We start from the raw sequence: 21,987 nt of genomic DNA, 5'->3' as shown, positions 1-21,987 counted from the left end.
CCTACCAGTCCCTTGTAGATGGTACCCTAGGTACCCAGGGCATGGGTCCCCCAGTAGGCCTACCAGGGCTGCAGCACTTATTGTGCCACCCTGGGACAGCCACCCAAACTGACACCACCAGGCCACTACTGTAGCCTGGGTAAGGTGGTGCTAGCACCCCTTACAGGGACGTAGGTACCCTATGTCCCATACCATACAACACATATACCCTCATAGGTCACCCCTATGGCAGGCCCTGGTAATCCTACAGGGCTGGGTGCTGAGGTATGTGTGAGGGGGGACCCCTACGTGAGTAGGACCTCTCTGCAACCTTCGTAAAAACGTTACTGGGTTGTTTGTAGTGTAGCCATACCATATACTCTTAACCGCATTATAAGTTATTGCGTCATCGCTGTAACTTAGGAATGGCTACACAGAACCATATCGTGTTTGGTGTCAAACATGAAGGAATCATACCCCCAGTCCAGCCATGGGCATGGGGGCACGATTCCCCCTTGTTAGGAGGGTGATATGGGAAAAGCGGTAGAATTTGGAAACCAATTTAAAAGTGCACATGTACCACAAAATGGCTACTGTTCGCCACCTACACGACTCTGGCTGGCTGTTGCTGGGGAAAACCCCAGCCTCGCCATCTGGACAATAGGGCTCCTGTGGCAGGGAGGTGCCAGCACCTCCCCAGACAGGATATGTGGATTGGAACAGGGTGGGTGCACCAAATGTCCTTTCAGAGTTGCACGTAGGCAGCTGCAGAGCCCCAATTCTGCATACACCGCCTGGAACCGGTTCAGGGGCATCCTGCCCCTCGCCCAGGCGGGAAACACACAAAGGGGAGTGGGTGTAGCCACCCTTTCCCGCCTCTACTCTGATTGGTAGGCTCTCTTTTGGACCATCCCCTAATCTTGGGGATATATGGGAATAACTTTGCCCTAGAGCCTTAGATTCGTACAGGACTTCACAGAACTGACCTTCGACGAGCTGCTGCCCAGCTGACTGAAGAAATCTCCCTTGGGATAAAGGAGTTATCCCCCTGCTTGGCAGGCACCTAAAAGACTACAAGATACCCGGTTGGAACTTCGTTGCTCTCACGACCTTCGACGCCTTCCAGCAACCTCGAGGTGGGTCTCCAGTGCATCCCAGCGTCCTGTGAGTGTGCCCAGCAAGTCTGAGCACCCTGGACCACGTGGGTGTCGAGATCCCCGCATACCCCGAGACACCGGCCACCTCTTGTCCAGCACACGACCCCGACCAGTGGGGAAGTTGTGCTTTGGCCCATTTTTGAGCCAACCTTCGAGCAGCATTTGTGCCGACCCTCGGCTCCCTGGCCCGCTCCGGTGGCCCGTGGGAGCCCTTTTACGCACTCCATTTTGCTGCCTTCCGCGGTCCCTTGTCCCTCGACTTGTGGGCCCTGACGGAGGACAATCTTCTTTTCTAAGAGTTCCCCTGGTTGCTCCAGGCCTGCTCTACGCTCCCTGCAAAGGAGAGCACCCTCAGACCACGTGGGTCTGCACCAGCAGCTGCTTTGTTCATCTTGCGTGGGTTGCGGTTGCCAATGCTTAGTGGATCCAATCGGGACACTAACACCGCAGCGACCCTCAGCCGACGTGGGACAGTCGCCCTCCAGAAGCTGGCCTTCCTTGAAGCCTCCCGGAGCCCGTGACTGCAGAGCCCAGCTGTACCTTCCACACCTGAAGCACCCGACATCCACGAGCTCCTTCCTGTGAGCTCCCTGGTCACTGTGCTGTGACCCAGACTCTGTCCCCTCTGCTTTCAGGTTCATCTTTGTCTTTTCTTCAACTTCAATCTTCACGACTTCAGCGACACTTCCAGCTAGCAGCAGTTTGGACTCCTTTTCCATAGAAAATCAGCCCGCGACCCGACACCAGAATCGACCTATGCACCCGGCTTCCCTGGGGCAGGTAACAGTGGTACTTCGGTACTTCCGTGGTGGTGGGCTCTCCAAAGCCTTAAGTCTCAAGCCTTAACTTTGTACTGTTGTTAGAAGTGTCCTTAAACCTTAATTATTCAACCGCGACATTCTCCATAGGCTAACATTGCGATCCCGACAGCAACTTCTCGCACTGCACACGCCTCCCGTGGGTCCCCTTCCCCTTAACTGTGGGTGGATTCTTAAGGGGCCAGCGATCCTGAATGCCCTAGGCATTGCCTGTAGAATTGTCGTGGTTCTTATACCACTATTTTAGTATATGGTTTGGTCCCCCCCTGGGGCCCATTGATTTCTGTGCTATTTATTGTGTTTATAAATGCTTGTTTGAAGTGTAACTTTGCCACTAGCCACATAAAGTGACTGTGGGATTCTGTCTAGAATAAATACATATATTTTATATATATATACCTGTGTGGGCTACTCTTTCATTTGGTTATTCAAGAGGTTATTATGGTAAAACAATAAGCTTAACACTCCTTCAAGACTTAGCCTGAAGGCTGCTCTCCACAGCTACCACTAGGATAGCTTTCTTTAAAGGTTGTCTTAAACCTACCATCAATAGGAGTCGAATTGGACTGGTGCAAGGTGTCCCTATAACTAGGAACAGCATATGCCAGGCCAACTTCTCACACACACACACACACACAAACCCCCCCCCCCCCCCAAACACACACACCCACCCACCCCCCCCCACACACACACACACACACACACACACACACACTTCACTACATACTCCTGGAAATCCGTTTTGTAAGCGAAGTCTCGCTGTAAACTGTAGCTGAACAAGATACCTGAAGATAGCCTGCCACATCATTCGTAAGACCAGCAGGGAAAGTTGAAACAATCAGGGTCAAATATTATAAAAAAGAGAACATCGCCGAATCGAAACTTGATAAGCGCCAGAGTCAGAACTTTAGCACAACAGTGTTAACTTGAAGGCTCTTCTTCAGTTTTATTTGTAATTTATCTTTTCCCCCAGCACCAGAATTTCAAAATCGAGTCATCTCCCTGGCCCACAGGACATGAGCATCATGCTCTACGATGGATGAACTACTTATGGAATGTGTTTAGTGAGTGGGGGATCCAAGTCTAGCATCGCCTTTCTTGCACTGTTCTTTCAACAGGTGGAGGTGTTGCAAAAAAGGTGCCGGGTGCTGCAAGGCGCTAGTTCTTGGGAACAGGATAACCTTTAAAGAGCTTTTTTTTGTGGAATAATGTGTGCTTGTGCAGTGTTGGACTGTGCAATGAGCAATTTCACCTGTCCTGGCCATGTCCATCAGGATGTTCTAAGCCTTCAACTAGCACCCTAGCACTCTAAGGAACTTAGGTGAGATGTGTAGCAGCATGAGGTGGCACGTTAACAGGCCCGGTCTTCGGTGATCCTATGTACCCTGCCGGGATAATTTTAAATAGTGTCAGGCCAGTCATAAACTTAGAGGATGTCGTACTTATGGGTGTTGAGCCTACTGTGTGAAGGCTGCTATATCTGTATGTTTGTGGGAGATGGACTGGGGGGAGTGAGCATGAGGTTTTCCTGAATTCTTACTCAGGCGTTGTGTTTGACTCAGTTTTAGATAGGGAAAACACTGTTCAGGTTTTTGCCTGCCTGCAATGGTCGCTGTGACTGAAATGGCAAAAATGCTGTGATAGGAAATGAATGTACTGTGTACGGGAATAGAGCTATCTATCCCACGCCCGCAGTGCTCCGTCTGCTTGTGATGGAGCAGGGTTTCACATCAAAAGAAACTTGCTCGTATACAATCCTCTCGAATAACCTGTAATATTATAACATTCAACATTATTGTATCGAGGGGACGCTTTTCTATGTGCCTTACTAATGAATAACCCGTGTGTTCTATAATGTCTGCTAAAACGCGGGAATTCTTCTGCGCATGCGTCTACTACATCTACGTAGTATGACGTTTTCTGACGCTTGGGGAGAAAACTATGCAGCTGCGCAGTAGCTTCTAAAATGGCCGCTATAAAGTAATGCACTAACGCACATGCCGAGCTGAAACTAACCTATGCAAGTTCTACTAAACTATTAATGCAAAAGATTCATTAAGTAAATGAGGTTAGAGTAGAAGTAAGTGGTATACAGTGAATTCATTTAATTTTGTATTCTAACATGTTTCTCTCTGACTTTATTAATAGTTCGCATTTGGGCCTTGGAGGGTGACTGATGTCCTTATCCTTTGTGGCAACCACGCATGCGTCTTACCGCTCTGCTCTGAACACCATGAAGTCATGGGACGGCTGCCAAACCCAAAGCCTAGCAAGGACATGGGAAAACAAACTTGTGAACTCTACGAGAGGAAGCCAAAGAAACATTGTACTACAAATATATCGATCATAATATGAAATGCTTGTGGGAATAAAGGTTGTGGGTATTAAAATGAAGGGGCGGGGAATTAGACAATAAACTAAAGAAAAGTTTTGCACTTGGTATGGTGTGATGTCCTCGCCCCACTGCTTGGCCCAATCAAAATTGCGGGTGAACATGGAATTGAAACATTTGGGGGTGGATCATATACTTGAATTTGGTATAACAGATGTAAGTTATAGTTAGTTAGACACACTTGATGCTGAGATGCTGATGCTATGCTGAGATGCTGCCCGATTTTGCTGCAATCTGACTGAAGAATCCAACACTAGGGACATTCGCAGAACAACCGAAGAGGCACATCTAGGAAGGGGTCTGGACGAGCCCGAGCCGGAGAGAGTAGCACCAGAGAGGGGTGTAACGCTGGCGTTACACTAGAAGAGGTCACCTTTTCCCTGTCCCGAACCTGTCCTGAATCCTTGACTCTCTGATGTCGGGGTCCTCACACCATTCTAGGTAAATTTATCTGTAGGGTAAATGCTCCGTACTTGCTCTCTGTCCTTTCTCTCCTCAGGTGCTGTCATTGCAAGAATTTATTAATGCAACTGATGATAAGCTAACTGTACTATTTTCCTGATGGAGATTTCTGGTCTAGTCCTGTGTATCTTGATTTGACTCACAAAATTATTAATTCAGATAAACTTTTAAAACTCCCTCTGAGTCTGTGGTTCTTTAAATTAAAGTTAAATGTATTATTGTCTTTCCTCCCTATTCTAATCTACTACTAGATCTTATCAAACGTCCATTTACTCAGGAGACAGGAATGGTAAGAATAATGGTGTAAAGGGATTCCTAGGGTGAAGTAAAAATTGATGACCAGTGGATATTTGCCATCTCATTGCGTGTATGAAGGTATTTGGGCCCGAATGAGTGTTGTGTGTATGAATGTGTAGAGCTGTTAAACTCCGCTGCATCATGAAGTGAAGGATGGGGTTATGATGCTGGGGTGTGTCATGTTGGTTGGAGAGGAGTTGTTCTGGGGTGTATATGGTTATCGCCATTCAGAGTCTAGTAATGATCGGGAGAGTGATGACTGAATGCAGCGCACAGAAGAATGGGGAGGTGCAGTCATGGGAAGCTGCAAATGTCATCTTTGGAAACCCGGTCCATTGGAAAAGGGGTATTAGGATAGGTTCAGATTTGAAAGCTTTTCCTAACGGATGAAAGAATTGTGCTCTGCGTTTGTGATGGGGAATAGGCACCATGAATGGAGCGTGTCAAGATGTTCACATTTGCGAGTCGTGTTCTTTTGCTATACGCTGCTTTTAAGTGAAGTGGTGTTTGTGAGGATTATGGTACCCTTATGTGTTTAGCCAGAAATTTCAGCTATGCTGTAGAGCATTGTGGCTGCTGTGCATTATGTTGAAAAGTTATAATAAAAAGTGTTGAGCATTTTTGTTACCGTTATACAAACCAAGACATTATATACAACTGAACAACCTGATTAAAAAAAGATTTTAACACAAAAAATGTATTCTAGTTTTTTTGTACTTGCACTGTTGGCAATTTCTTACCACCTGTTCTCATGCTTGTTTGTTATAATTTTTTTTGTTATGGGGGAGCGGTACATAAATACCGGGGCAATTGAGGTTGGAAAACAGTAATTTAATTAGAACATGAGCAGCGGACGGACACTATCAGTCACTTCTGTAAAGGGAGACATAGGGTTAATGCTCAAATTATGTTTCCACTCTTTTGGCAAAACTTTGCTTTGGTAGTGATATACAGCAAGAGAGAGAGTTTCGGATTACAAACATATCTCCAAGCGGTATTTTTCACAACAGAATTTCATAGGCATGACAAGAGGGGGGTCCTGGGGGTTGCTGGCTGCAGATGTGTGGGATTAGGGGGCACTCTAAAGGAAAGAGATGTTTATATAGGTTGTCCTTTACCAAATTTAGAAATCTGACAGGATTCTCCGGTGCAGGTGGCCTCGTGCCTAGGATATGCTTACACGTCACTATCCATCCTGCATCGTCCATGACTGACTCTCCTCCAACCCTACTGAAACATTAAAGTCGGACGGTGACTATGTATCACATGACACATAAGCATTTCTTAAACCGGTTCTGCTGGCACAGGAGGCCAATGCATTCACTGTAGAGATCTGTGTTTAATGTTATGTACATGGGTTCGAATCCTGGTCGAGCCGCTCCGCCTTCCATTCTTCTGAGGCTGACAAAATGGCCATAATTATGCTGGATAACAATAAGCACCCATTATCTTTTTGTAGCGCCAAGAGACGCCATTGGGGGTGGATGTCCGTTACACAAAATGCGTTTGTTTTGTTTATTATGACCACTGATTCTACACCAGCTTAGCTGGCTTGGGATCCACTGTGCCCCAGCCCTCCCTGACTTTCAGAGGTATGGGTGTCATAGAAAGGTTAATTGTTAAATAGTTGGCTACTTCCCCAGCCCTTCTGGGTCTCTGATCCGTCTGGAATCTCCTAGTAGTCATAGAAAGCAACCAACCTTTGAACACTCGCCATCCCATCCAAGTCTACCCTGTTTCCGTATGATTAACAGAATGTAAATGCTTGCAAATTCAAGGCTCGGTAACTCAGCCTTTTATCCTTCCGACGTCGATAAAACAAGCACCACCTCGTTGGGACTAAATAATGACGTCAGTTGTCCAGCGCTTACAATCTGTAAGCCAGTCATTTTTATATCACTACGGTTGTATTATTTAGGTTATCACGTGTTCCACCAGCCACTCTCGTTCCATTACACTCTAGTGCTTGCTGTGATAAGGCAGAGGAAGCCTACACAGTCTGTCTCCGTGCCACAGTTATAGTGCACAAGTAAATATGGGGAGCTGACCCTTCTGGTGGTTAGCGATTTCGCCGTTATTCCTGCACTCCATAGATGCCACTCTTCCTCACCTTATTTAGCAGGCTCTGAACCCACTTCACCCCCATCTTCCCACCCCTCCGAGCCCCCCACCAGCCCTGTCCCTTAATGAGGACCCACCTTTCAGTCCACATGCTGGAACTCTTCCTAGACATTCCTTGTGAGCTGGAGACTTACATCGAGTGCATCGATACCCCTGGAAGAAAACCCCCCTGGGAGGGTGACACAAGTGAGACATTGCACGTATTCTGCACAAAAAGGTAAATCAAAAGTGTAAGAATACAGGAGCTCTGCACAAGAAGGATATCTTACTTTGAGAAAATGGGAGCCTTTACATGAACTCTGCATGTAGAGGAAGACATTGAGAGAATCCTGCACAAGAGAGTGAAAACAGAAGCTCTGCACAACAGGAAAACATTAAAGAAACTATGCACAAGAGGGATATGTTACTTTCAGCAAGAGAGAGCCACTGCGAGAACTCTGCACACGAGGGAGACTTTATATGAGCTCTGCACAAGAATGAGAAAATACAGGAATTCTGCACAAGAGGGATACTTTACTCTGCAAGAGGGAGACGTTACATAAGCTGTGCTCAAGATGAAGACGTCAGAGGATTTCTGCACAAGTAGGAGACAATATGAGAGCTCTGCACAGATTGAGACATCCAATAAACTCTGCCAAAGTGGAAAAGGCAATTCTGCACAAGGGAGAGAGGTGACGGGAACTCTGCACAAGAATACGATATTACAGTAACTCTGCACAAGGGATATTACAGGAGATCTGCAAAAGAGGGAGATGTTACAGGCCCTCCACACAAGAGCGATATGTGATTGCACAAAAGGGAGATAATACAGGACTTCAGAGTAAGAGGAACAAGTTACAGTTACTATTCACAAGAGCAATACGTTAAGGGAATTCTGCACACAAAGTACAAGTTACTTACCTTCGGTAACGATGTATCTGGTAGAGACGATTCTAGCCGCAGATTCATTAATGTAGAATTATCCCCAGGCGTGAGACTGGATCCGGATTTCTTTTTTGCCACAGCATCTCTGCGTGCCGGGGGGCGGCACCACGTGACTCCGCCCTGACGTTGTCCGCAGACGTGACGTAAGCGAGGTCACATAAGTCCCACCCCGGCGCGCTGACATCAGTTTTCTTCGGAGAACTTTTCCGCGCCACAACCCAGAGCCATCACAAACAAAACAGAGTATGGGAACAGTGTGCGAAAAAAGCAGTGAAACAGAAAGGGAAGAAGCGAATGGTGAACAGCACCATGAGGGACAGTGCCAAGCAGTGTGGTACTGAAAGTCATGGAAGGGAAAGAGCAGAGCACCGCTCTGAGAAGCAACCCTGCAAAGCGAAGGCGATATCCTCCCTGGAGACAGAAAAACATGAGAAAAATGTCGGGGCAGACGACAAAGTCTGCAACCACAATCTATAACAGTGAAGGGGCAACAAGTCCGGAACAGATGAGTAACGACAAATCACCCCAAGACAACACCATCAAGGAGTGTCATATCCCCTGTAAATAGCTAAGGGCTGAGGCACAGCCAAGAGTCCCCAACCTAGAGGACTGCAGAGGAGTCAGAAAAAAAGGGAAAAGATTATGAGTAGGCCCCACACTGGAATAACCAGGGTGTAGGGATGCAGAAGTACACATTAACCTACCATCCAATTACCAGGAAGGAAGGAATGGGACAAATGAACAGAACAAAGCATCCTGCCAGGGAGGAAGTCAAAAAGGGCACCCGCAGAAGACAAAGCCACCCGGAGGGAGGCGAGTGCAGAAGACCAAGCTGAAGTGTCCTCGCAGAACGGGGAGGAAGGGCAGGCCGTGATGGAATCTGCGGCTAGAATCGCCTCTACCAGATACATCATTACCGAAGGTAAGTAACTTGTACATCTGATAGAGACTACTAGCCGCAGATTCCTTAACGTAGAATAGATACCCTAGCCATACCCAGAGGGGAGGAGGGTCTGCGAGAGAACCTCACCAGCTTGGAAGAACACAGGGCCCCAACAGGGGATGTGTCATGGGGACAGGAAGGACGGCCCAGCCCCCACCAAGCAAAAGTAAGCAAGAACAAGGATAAGGGAAGGCCAGGATACCACAAACCTACCCGAGGGGCAAAGGGTGTCCGCCAGAAAAACCGGAGGGTCAGACGGCACCAAGCGAGCACTAAAGGAAGAAAGAACCACCCGCAAAATCCAAGGAGAAGAGGTGGACGGAGGCAGAGCCCACCTCAGGAGAAAACACACACCGCGAAGGTGACAGCTGAACAGGTATCAGCCCTGAAGCAGGGGACAAGGCAGGAACGGCCCCACAGCCGATGAGCGCATACGTGAGAAGGAAGACACAGTCGCGCAAAGCTCCAGCAAAGCAAGGGACAGGAGCTCACAGGCACACGCCGAGGCCCACGGAGGTGGACCATAACTACCAGGCGTGCGCAGCAGGCAAATACTATGAAGTAGTGTGCCCAGAACAAGCCGAGCGCAATACGAAGACAGAGGCAAGGGAACCCCAGAACAAGCCCCAGAGAAGGACCGTCCCAGTGGCACAACCCGGCCCATGAAGAGAAGTGGGACCGACCAGGAGATAAAGAGGAGAAGAAGAAGATCCCCCCCCTCCACCCCCCCACCCCCCCAGAAACAGTGGCGGGTGGAGGGGGGAATTGGCGAAGCAATCCCCGGAAAGCAAAAAATAGGTAATACAGACCTAAAGTCGTCAACCAGAACATAGGAGAGCACCAGGAATATCCTAGCCCCCCTGGAACACAAGGCAGAGGACCAGGTCGAAACGTCGGATAAGAAGGTGGAATCACCAAGACACGACGCTGTAGACGGCATGACAAAAGTCGGTCTGGCGATCCAGAGGCTGAAGAGGGAAGGCAAAACGCACAAAAGCAGATATCCCGCAGGAACAAAGGGCAAAATGTACGACAGGCAAACCCTGTAGAAGAAGGATAGAAACACCATCTGATACTGAGCAGGACAGAACCTGGAGCAGTGCAAGCTGCGCTAAGGCAGGAGGCAAGAGACCGCACCAAGCGGTATACAGTGACCCCAGGAAACGCGAGGAACCCGAGAAGGTATCCACACCCGCCGCGCTTAGGACAGAACTATTCAATAGCCTACAAGTACCCCACCTAGGGTATGACACGTCCCCAAACAAAACAGGGGAACACCTCTTAGGGAAACCCGCAGCAGAGGTCAAGAACATAAAAGACCTGTAGGTATCACCACAGGCGGCTTACCAATCAGCCAAAAAATACACAGATGGTCCAACCTGAGGACCTATACGGGTTCATTAATAGCCAAAAAACAAACATTACCACAAAAGTTGAGGGGCTGTACCAGCAGCCAAAAGTACAGAGGGGCCAACGTAGGACCCTGAAGGCATTTCAAGCCACACACAGCACACAGACGGGCCAACCAAAACACTAGGCCTAAAGAGAAAGGTGGGATAAACGCCTCCCATAAGACACCGGAGGACCGACAAGCCGAAGCTTACGGAGGGGGAGGAGGACAGAGCCCCGCAAAGAGTCGTTGAATAGCAGAGTCCGCGTGGGTGTTGAATAAAAGAATCCCATCAAAAGGCAGGTCAACAAGACGCTCCCGAATATTCTCTGGAAAGACGCTATCCTGCAATCAAGCATGGCGGCGGAGGGCCACAGAACTCGCCATGGCGCGGGCGAGAGAATTAGAGACATCCAAGGCCGAACGGAGAATAAATACAGATAACTCCAGACCATCCAGCACATGGCACCGCAGATCAGAGCAGGCACCGTCGTGGGAGGTGCGAGACAGAAGGGACTCCGCGGAATCCCATAGGTCGGAGGTAGCCCTGGCGAACACACAAAGTGTGTTGAGCGCACGCAGAGCAGCAGTAGCGGAAGCGAAAATATTACGCCCCCAGGAGTCCAACCACTGGGCCTCAGGGAGCAACACTGAAGGCAAGGAAAAGCAGTCTGCAGGACAGGGCCCTGGACAGAAGGGTGGGAAAAAAGGCAGACTGGATCGTGCAGGGCAGGACGGTGGTGGTGGAGGAGGAGCGGCTGAGGTACCAGATCCCCTGTAGCAGGATGCCCCCAGGCCCCCAGAAGAGAGTTGTGGAGCGAAGCTTCAAATGGAAGCAGCGGCAGTGGTCAGTTGGGAGTGGAGCGACCGGGTTGCCCATTTGCAAAATACTGGTGGCCGTGGACAAAGGCTACACTCGTAGGGCGTCGTGGGGGAGAGAGCAACTCTTCCATGGGCGAAGGCTGCAAACTAAGCCGCCCATCCCCGTGCCCTGCTGGAGGAAGAAACGGCCAGCCCCGGTAGGATGGAAGACCCATGGACGAATGAGGGAACTAAGGGGTCTCCGGAGAAGGCAGAGAAGCCAGCGGGGCAATCAACTGCAAGTTGCGGAAGAGCGGGTCCAGGGGACGTGGAGACGACGTAGAACCCGCCCTGGAAGCCGCCGGGGAAAAGGTAACGATGCGGCATCCAGTCTCTGGTGAAGAGGAGACAAGGTGACGACAATCCTCCAGAGAGGAAGGGACGTCTGGAGAAGAGTCGACGATACGACGTCGGGACGGCGCAGAGGAATCCGCCATGGGCACCGACCGGCGTGTCCTCGATCGGCGCCGAAGTGTTCGCCAGGGGTGCGGAGTCGACCTCCACCACCACGTGCCTCAAAGGAGAAAGGGGCGGGGTTGGAGCCGTAACGGCCAATGAATGGCACCGAAAAGGCGCCGGCTCGACTTCCGATGAGGCAGCCGCCTGCGCAGAGGACGAAGAGGGACTCGGGGAGGGGACTCGGGGAGGCGCCGGGTCCTGGCCTCCACCCGTGGCACCGCCAGGGCTGGGGAAGAAAGCCGTCGGCGACGGAAAAGCCTCGGCTCGGCCTCAGGTAAGACAGCCCCCTGCCCAGAGGACCGACGGGGGACTCGAGGACGAGCCGTGAGTCCCGGCGACCTCCTGTGGCACCACAGGGAACCCCGCGGGGTTTTGCGGCGAGGCAGGGACGCCGTGAGTTGAAGAGGGGAACCCCGTAGGGCCGCACCTCGACACCACACCTCCAAAACCTGAAGCCGAACTTGTGGGGTGGAGCCGCCGGCGAGTCCGCAGAAGGCCCTGCGCATAGCGAGGGATCCGCGGACATCTCAGGGAGGGGAGGGGGGCCCAAAAAAGCCTGCAGAGCCGTAGTGTAGGCCTTCATTTGGGCCCTTATCGCCCCAACGTCAGGAAACGGCGGATAGGGTGGCGACGAGCAAGGGCGCACGTCCCGAGAGGAACCCGCACCCTCTGCAGAATGAGGACAGGGCCTCGGAGACAAGCTGCAGGACTTACCGGCAGACGAGCGACGCCCATGGGGCCTTGGTGAAAGACGATGCCGCAGCCGGAACCGGCGGCTTCTGGACCCTCCCGAGGTAGGGGACGGACGCTGTGACAAGACCGATCTGGACAAGTGGGCAGAAAGCAATTTCATCCGGACTTCTGCTTGAGATGCTGACAAGCGTCGCAGTCCGTAGAATCATGGTGCTTGCCCAAACACCACATACAAATAGGGTGAGGGCCCGTCGCCGACGTCTGACGCATACAAGAAGCACATGTCTTGAAACCCGAAGGCATTGCACACTGTTCCCAACGTAAAGGCGTTAAAAGAGGCCTGAAAACAGGTCAAGGCAACTCACTCCGGATCAGCGTTGCACGCGGAAAAGAAAGAAACTGACGTCAGCGCGCCGGGGTGGGACTTATGTGACCTCGCTGACCCCACGTCCGTGGACAACATCAGGGCGGAGTCACGTGGTGCCGCCCCCCGGCGCGCAGAGATGCTGTGGCAAAATAATTTCCGGATGCAGTCTCACGCCTGGGGATAATTCTACGTTAAGGAATCTGCTGCTAGTAGTCTATCACATAAACATATTAGACAATACAGAAACCTTGCACAACAGGGAAATATTAAGTGAACCATACACAAGGGAGTGATACAAGAACTCTGTATATTAGGTAGACTGCATGAAAAGGGGGTGTCACATACACTCTGCACAAGATGGGTTTAGGTGTTGCTGGAACCATTGTCGGAGAAATACTTTACAGGTACTCTGTGCACAAGGGAGACGCTAGTCAGAGCAGGAGGGACTCTTTACGGCAACTCTGCACTGAAAGGAGATGTTACAAGAGCCCTTGTTTACAGACACTGTTTAAAGAGGAGCATCAGAGGGAAGGACAGAAGTTAACTTCTGAGTGTCTAATGAAAGTGGCAACCATCTATTTAAACAGTTGGCTCAGATTACGAACTGGACCAAGATTGTCGACAGCCTACATATATTGGCGTGGCCGCATTTGTAATACGTAAAACACAACAGTTTCAAAATGCTGCTGCAATACTCCTTCCCGACTTCACCCAAGAGAATGCATGACTCCAGTTTTGCAATCACTCCACTGACTATCTGTAGCTAGAAGGACAATGTTCAAGGCACTCTGCATTGTCCATAGAGCATCTCAGGAAAAAGCCACACCATAACTACAAGCTAAATTCAAGCAATACAAACAAGATCCCAAATATCTGTACACCAAGACAGATTCTTTGCATCTCACAATGACACTCAGATATGGGATGATAGTAAAAAATGCACATCCCAGCTGATCGCTCTACTTTTTTCTCTCTCCAACCATAACAGCTCTGGACAACAACTATAAACAAAAGTTCAAGTTGGACTACCCAGTGCAGTAACCAGCTAAGTTGACTATAATCGTAAGAAATACCATAAAAGAGACTTGCAGAGCAGTTCAAAGCTACCCGCATACGGAAAACCATAAGCTGCATGTCTATTTCTCACACCTCATCGTCCACTACAGTGCTACGTCCTGCCTTCCATAGCACAATAACCACACCTGGGTGGTCATCACATATGAAATGCAAACACTTCCCACATAGGGTTGCAAAACTAAGACAACACTCCTCCAGCCACACACCCTGCATGGAGTAGCTTGCTGCCCATGTAGATGAGTGCTCCTGTGCTCCACATAGGCATAGTAAGTGCTATGTAAATGCTGCAATACAACACAAAACAAGTTGTTCTGGAATTAATAAACTTGGAGCTTCGGAAAAGAGTGAAACTCCTTTCCAAAGAACGTGGAGTTCTGCACTTACCTTAGCAGCATCTGACAGGACTTGCAGCAAGCAGTCTCTTCAAAAGAGTACATCTGGAAGTCGTGTGCATTGGCAGTTGCATTATCTGGATAAATATTGGATCTGAAACAAAGAAGAGAGCTCATGTTCATGTAACATATTGTTTGATGGTGTCTGTGCCGGTGTTGTAGCAGAGAATAGTTGTTTGCTTGATGAGGTCTGGATCAATATTTCAATCTAGAATGTTCCTACACTGGATGAAGTGTAGTGGGCTTTCGGATTCCAGAATGTGCCTTTGTTTGAGGTTGGTTCTGGATACCAGAATGGTCATTTGCTTTATGGTTCCCGGATGGATTGTGAGTACCAGACTGTCAATATGTTTGAAAGTGTCTCAGCAGATTCTGGATTCCAGAATGACATGTGCTTGATTGTGCCTGGGTGGATTTGGATACTCTGAATGTGCCTTTGTTTATAATATACAGGTGTGTTTTGTATTCCAAGGTGTGTCTCTGTTTGATGGTGCCTGGGTGAGGTTTTGATTTCACATTTCCTTTGTGGTTGATGGTATTTGGATTTTTTGTTTACTAAAGACTGTGCCTTTGTTTGATGATGTATGAATTTGTTTTGTATTGCAGAATGTCAATATGCTTGCTGCTGTCTGGTTGGGGTTAGCATTGCAGAACGTGTCTTTGTTTAATGATGTCTGGTTGAGGATTAGACTTTTAAATGTACCTTTGATGATGATGTTGAATTTTGCATTCCAGAATGTGCTTTCATTTCTCAGTGTCTTTGTAGGTTTTGCATTCTAGAACACCCCGGTGCTTGATGTCCTGGTATGTTTTGGATTATAGACTATCCATCGGTTTGATGGTATCTGTGTGATCTTTGCACTCCAGAATGTGCCTTTATTTGATGGGCTGTGGTTGGCCTTTGCATTCCAAAATGCCTCTTTATTTAGTGATGCCTGCTTGAGTTATGGTTCACAGACGGTCCCCTCGTTTGATGATGTCTGCTTTTGTTGTAAAATGCATTGTGTAATCATTCACTGGATGGTCTCATTAAAGTAGAAGAGCATAAGCACAAGTTAGAGAAACCCTGTCACCACATTAAGGCCACTTGAAATTGTTCAATCTTGTAACAGCCCAGGGGATGTGTATGAATGTGGGCGCTGACCAGTGAGAAAGTGAGAGTAGCAACATGGTCTTATCTACATCACGTTACAGAGGATGGTAGACAGCAGTGGATATGAGTCCCAAGGTCTAGATAGAGCAGATTTCTATTAGGAAATTCCCTTCCTCTTGAAGTGCGGTAGAACAGCTGAGCTAAGATGGCTCTCCATCGAACTGGCAGCACTGTCGCCGATACAATGATGTGAAGTCTGCTCTTCTCAGGGCCTAATTTAGAGTTTGGTGGACGGGTCACTGTCACAAGCGTGACGGATATCCCGTCTGCTTAATTACAAGTGTATTATTTCCTAATACACTTATAGACAGATAGGATATCGGTCACATTTGTGATAGAGTAACCTGTCCATCACATTCTAAAATGGGCACTAAGTTCTTAAATACAGCTGCTTGATCTAAGCATGAGAATCTCTGAGAGTTCTAGAGGCACTCAGGAGCTCTTTTGGCATCACCCTCTCGCTGTCAGCAAGACGAGCTGTACTCTACCACAAGGAAGAACCCAAAATACCAATTCCACACCACCCACCCCATGTTGGGAAAGGACGTAAATAACAACCTTGCAGGGACTTACAGTGCCATCTCAAACTGTTCCATCCATTTCTTCTTTAATTCCCTGGTTTTGAAGAACAGTTCATAGCCTTGGCTACCATGACTCTCGATCAGAAGGAACATGTGAGACCACTGGGAACAGAAATAAGAGATGTTAACCAAGAAAACAGTCCTTTCATAACTAGTTTTGACTCTATCCAACTGATCAACATGCCCTGTGATAGGTCGCCAGCTTTCCCAGGGAAAAGTAGTGTTTTTCTCTGAAAAGAAAGAGTACTCACCTGGCCACTGATTCTTGGCTGAAATTTGTTAACTCTTCTCCTAGCTTTGGGTACTGCCTTTCTGACTGACATGGGACTATGGCACCTGGCTACAGTAATCGAGATTTGATGCTCTGCTGGAGCAACTGACACTGTGAGTTAGTTGTACTTCTGTCAAGGGGTTACTATTATGACAAGTGAGTCTTCCTTCTTTCCTGGTTTTACTCCTGTGCCTTAGTGTGCACACTACTTACGTGCTCATTGGTGATGGAACAATAAGTGACGCAGCAGACAAAGTCTCTAGGACCATCTTTTGATATTCTTCAAAAGAAGGGTGTGGGTCTCACTTTTGAGGTAAATCAAATGTTTGAAAAATATTATTTTATTCCGTGTACATTCTGGCCAACACGTTTTGTGATAACAGATGGCTTCTTCAGGGACTCAAATGATGGCTGTTCAGTCACAAAAAACAGAAATGCAAATAGTAGAAAACAGGATTTAAAAAAACAATTTGAGAAATTAATTCAAGCAGATTAATATACTACTAACTACATCTTCCCACGGTTCCAAGTTTTTCTGGTGAAAACTTCTCTCGTCCAAGTCAACGTGTGCCCTTAAGTTATGAGACAATTTATCTGCACATTGATTTAAACAATAGTTCTACACATTTAATTAAATATCAAGGTTCACCATATCAAATCATGTGTAATGGCATTCAACGATTTTCAGTAAAACGTAAGTAATATACATTTCATATCAGTGAGTTTAACTCAATAAACCCCTATAAGATTTTCCGTGCAATAACCATGCTTAGTTTAGTTTTAGTCCATTAATGTCCTAGTAATGCTCCATTAGTCTTTTTACAAGGAGTAAAAACCTTAACAAGTGAAACATTTAACTTCTTTCTTATTTCTTATGAATTTGCCATATATTCATCGCCATGCATTCAATCCTATTCATTCATCGCATGCTATTTGTACGCAGTTTTCTTAGAGCAGACATCCAACCTGAAAAAGTATACCACAAACACACCTGAAATGGAGGTACCCTACAATCACAGAATTTCATTTCAAATACAACCATTTACATTGTGCCCCCATTCGCAATCACATTCCAAGCACCAATCTCCACATTACGTTAGTTTCCCCAATTTGAAGCCATTCTCAGCACATTTAGCAACAATTTGTATCTATATCAAAAGGCAGTGCCAACGTGAACAGCAGCACATATCCATCATAAAATCTTATTGAATATTTGTAGGATTCATTGGCATTTGATCAAGAAAAAGTATAAAATTACACCCAAGTCAATGATTACTCTGTTACTTCAAATTTACTTTATGACCTTACACTTAGGTTTTGAAAGTATTAAACTATTCAAAATCATGAGGCAGGAGCTCTTTAGAGCTCTGAGGAACAGGGTACAAAAGCAACCCTTGGCAGACTGGCATTTCCAAAGTTAATTTTTTTTTAAAGGTACAAAGAGGGCATGGCCCTGCAAGAACATTACACATGGTGTAGAAGACATACAGTACCTAGTTTCAACATTCAAAAACATCTTGGCCCACAGAACGGCAGGCCAAAAAGGTAACAAACCACACCGAACCCACCAAAAGAGTCTCAATTGCGTGTTGTTAAAAAATGTGTCAGTTAACAGTCTGTTTTGTCGGACTATGATAGTGGAAAGTGACCCGTGCATCTCCCAGTGGGATCATGAATGTCTGAATGTGGTAATGGGGGTAAGTCTGTGCCCCTATAAGTTGCCGAGCGGGACCTGATTTTTCTGTGCTTCTGTGGGCATCTCCTTGCCTGAAATACCACAATTTCGGACCCCATACACCTATCCATCGCCTTTTTTCCACCTCGCTATACTAGGTGGGGAAGTTGCCTTCCATTTCTGCGCTACATCTCTTTTAGCGAGGGTTAGGCCTAAGAACAGTAGGTGCCGCTTGTAGCGACTCCCGCCAATCTCATCAGTGCTATGGAGAAGCAATAGTCTGGGGCAAGTGGGATGATCCAGCACCTGGCCTAGACAGGATGTCACCCGAGACCAGAATAGTTGTATCCCCGTACAGCTCCATACCGTATGGAGGAAAGAGCCCTCTTAGCTGGTGCAATGAAGGCAATGAGGGGATTGGATAGCTCCCATCTTCCATAACTGGTAGCGGGTGTGAGAAGTTGGCCTGGCATATGCTGTCCACTAGTTACAGTGGGCACCTTGCACCAGTCCAAACAACCCTTATTGATGATAGGTTTAAAGACAATCTTTATTGAAAGCTATCCTAGTGGTAGCTATGAAGAGCAGCCTTCAGGCTAAGTCTTGAAGAGGTGTAAAGCAGCTTGGTTTACCAGATAGGTGTCAAATGGTGTCGGGGATCGTCGTTGATTTCAATGGCGATCTGCTGCAAAGTGCTGCTGCCAGGAACGAGAAGAGTGTCCGGTGTGATCCAAGCCTGGATCGAAGATCAGAAGAACTTAAAAGCAGAGAGGAGAGAGTCTGGGTCACTTGCCAGTGACCAGGGACACGATAGACAAAACCCCACTGTGTGAGGGATCAGGACCCAAGGCGCCTACCTAGCGTCTCAGGACTACAAGTCCCAACAACCCCGGACCCCGGAAGTGGGAGGCTACTTAAGGCCGTCACGCACGTCAGGAGACGTGCGTTATTTTGAATCCGAGGAGACATCCTGTTCGCCGTTTGGAGCTAGGCATCCCGGCGAGACAGGGGGTTTACAGCGCATCCGGAAAGAAAACCGAGGATTACTCTTTTCCCCGTCCCTCGGAGCTTGTCGACCAGGCGGGGAGAGGCAGTGCAAGCTTCAGAGTCATCGAACAGGGAAGCAGGTGAGAATGTCGGAGCTCGGCTGAGCTACCAAGGGATACGTTTTCCTTGCGGACCCCAAGACCCGCCTTCCGGAGTTTACTGAGACTCAAAGGGGCTTTAGGGAGCCGGGACCTATTCGCACTCGCTGGAGCGTTTGCAATTAGAAGCTCAGTAGAGCTGTGCTTATGATTTAAGTTGGTGGTTCACGCTCGGATGAGCGAAGGATTGATTTAGGCTCAAGGAGCTAACTGTGGTTTGGTTTAAACTCGGAGGAGTTATTTCATTGTTGGTACGCTCGGAGGAGCGAGTACAAAGAGAATAATCTAGCACAACCCGCGCTACGAAAGTGCAGGTCAGCATGTAAACGAGACTTTGTAGGGAATTGGAGCGCTACATTACGGAAGGTGGAGGGATCAGGCATAAGCGTGTTGATATCACCTGAGTGAAGGAGCGCTACAACGTAGGGACTCCAGGCGGCGGTGTCTTCACCGTGGAAGCCGTTCCACCGTAAAAACCGTGACTTGACCCATAAGAGAAAGTAATGTGGTGAGTCACCTATGGGTGATCTTGTGTGTATATTAGGGATATAATGATCATGCATGTATACCTTTAGTAGCCAGGGGCATTAGCGAGACCGACAGAGAGTAGACTGTTGTCACATTATTGTTTGTTATTGTTTTCTCGTTTCAGAATCAAATCCCTGCTGAACCCCACCCCTATCCTTTCCCTCGCCTGAACACCTCTGGTCTCTGTAACCTTTTGGTTGGAGTCCGGGGAGATCTGGAGGTGGAACTCTATATCACCACCCAGATCCTGAGGAGTTCTGCAGTTCGTGACACACTGATGTCGGGTGTTTCAGGTGCGAAGAGGTGAAGCTTGACTCTGCAGCCAAGAGGACCAGGAGGCGTCGAGGACGACCAGGAGCTGGATTCGAGCTGTCCCACGAAGGATGTCGAGTGCTGCGGTGTCGGTACCCGGATTGGACCCAACCAGCCTTGGCAACAGCAACCCACGCAGGAAGAGAGAAGATGCTTCGGTGCGGACTAGCAAGGTCCTGGGGACTCCCCAAGCGATGAAGAGTCAGGGCACGCCTGGAGCAACCAGGTAAACCCAATTGAAGTTAAAGTTGCCTTCGCAGGGACCCACCAGTCGACGGACCAGGGATCGCGAAGGGATTTCAAGAGAAAACACAAAGGGCCAGGTCATGGAACACTCGTGGAGTGTAAGAGGGCAATCTTCGGTGCAAATGCTGCTCGGGTCAGGGCTACAAGTAACCCAAAGCTCAGCTGCAGGAGTCGCTGGATAGCTGATGCTTCTGCAAATGGTCGCGGTGTCCAGGGGTTCGGGTTACTCGGTCTTCCACGAGGGATACAGGCCTCAGAATTGCTGAGTGCACAGATCAACCTCAGAGACCACGGAAACCAACCTCCTGTGTTGCAAAATTCTTCGGAGTCCGGCGGGAGCTTCGGAGGTGCAAACCGGACAGATGCGTCTTTGGTGCCTGCCTTGCAGGGGAGTAACTCCTTTACTCCAAGGGAGATTCTTCAGTCATCTAGTTCAATGTAGACCGTCAAAGTTCCAGGATTCAGTATCAGAGTTTCGTCCAGGTGTAATCTAAAGTCCTGTATCCAGGGGTTCCTTTCTTATACCCAAGGAAGGGGTTGGACAAACTCTAGGGACCCACCTATGGGAGGGTCAGGAAAAAGGGGTGGCTACACCCATTTACTTTGTACAGTTTCGCGCCAGAGCAGGGGCTGGTAGCCCCTGCCACCGGTTTGAGCAGGACTATGCACAGGGACTCCAAATGTGCCCCAAGTGCTGAATTTCAAAGCACTCTTGGAGTGCACCCACCCAGCCCTAATACACTAAAGCATGTCTGGGAGGTGGTGACACCTCCCTGTGACAGGAAACCTATTGTCCAGGCCTTCCCTGCCAGAGTTTCGTCCAGCAGCAGGAGGGCAGACTGGTGTCTGTGGCTGGCAGCATCCATTTTGTGATGGCAGGGCTCTGTAAGCTGGTACCGGGTATACCGGTGCTGTCATGTCTCTCCCTCTAGAAGGGTGGGATCATACTCCCACACCAGTTACTGGTGTTGGGGTATGATTCCAAGGTGTTTGACACTAAACACGACATGTTTCCGTGCAGCCACCCCAAAGTTAGCATTTACCGTTTGGTTATAATGCACTTAAGAGTCAGTGGTTTGGCTGCATCACAAACAACCCCGCAATAAAGGTTTTGAAGGCTGCAGAGGGGCTTTGCTCATGCATGGGCACCCTCTCACATAAAACCCAGCTTCAGGATTAGTAAGGCCTGCCATAGGGGTGACTGGTAGGTTTATATGTGCCGTGATATGGAGAGATATAGTGAACCTATATCTCAATAAGGGGTGCATGCACCAGCTTACCCAGGCTGCAGTAGCAGTCCTGTGGTGTCATTTTGGAAGGCTTTCCAGGGGTGGCATAATACATGCTGCAGCCCCTGGTAGGCCTCTGGGGTACCTATGTGTCACGGGGGACATACCCAGGATCAAGTAGATGATGTCTCCAATGATCTGTTGCCTCCTTATATCTCCCCTATTCTTTGCTTGCAGTTGCCATGGGAATCCTCTGGACAGGACTGTTACGTCCCCTTTAACTGCGAGAACCTCCAGGAAACTTCGACCCAGCTGACTCAGTCACGTGCTCCAATCGGAGCTTCCTATTCAAGGAAAGCGGCCCCTTTAAGAGACACACTAGAAGAAGGACTCGGCGTCCTCTCAAATTGCGGAAGTGTCGAGACAGAGAGAGATCCGAGAGAAGTCTGGAGAGCAAGCCGGAAAGAAGAAGACGCGTCCATCAAGCCAGTGGACACCGAAGAAGCGAAGACCCC

General features: G+C 48.6%; 1 protein-coding gene across 1 annotated transcript in view; it reads right to left on the bottom strand.

The window, feature by feature from the left end:
• The window catches only part of VAV1 (vav guanine nucleotide exchange factor 1), a 415,631-nt gene that overhangs the window by 114,684 nt on the left and 278,960 nt on the right, over positions 1-21,987 (bottom strand). Inside the window, exons 15-17 of the mRNA XM_085600348.1 lie at positions 16,059-16,168; positions 14,325-14,426; positions 7,304-7,395 (exon numbers count right to left, since the gene is read on the bottom strand). Of these exons, the coding sequence (XP_085456474.1) occupies positions 7,304-7,395; positions 14,325-14,426; positions 16,059-16,168 (304 nt within the window). The remainder of the gene's footprint in view (positions 1-7,303; positions 7,396-14,324; positions 14,427-16,058; positions 16,169-21,987) is intronic.

The sequence above is a fragment of the Triturus cristatus genome, chromosome 4_2, assembly GCF_964204655.1.
Source record: "Triturus cristatus chromosome 4_2, aTriCri1.1, whole genome shotgun sequence".
Lineage (NCBI taxonomy): Eukaryota > Metazoa > Chordata > Amphibia > Caudata > Salamandridae > Triturus > Triturus cristatus.
This window is presented reverse-complemented; position numbering and strand designations above follow the sequence as displayed.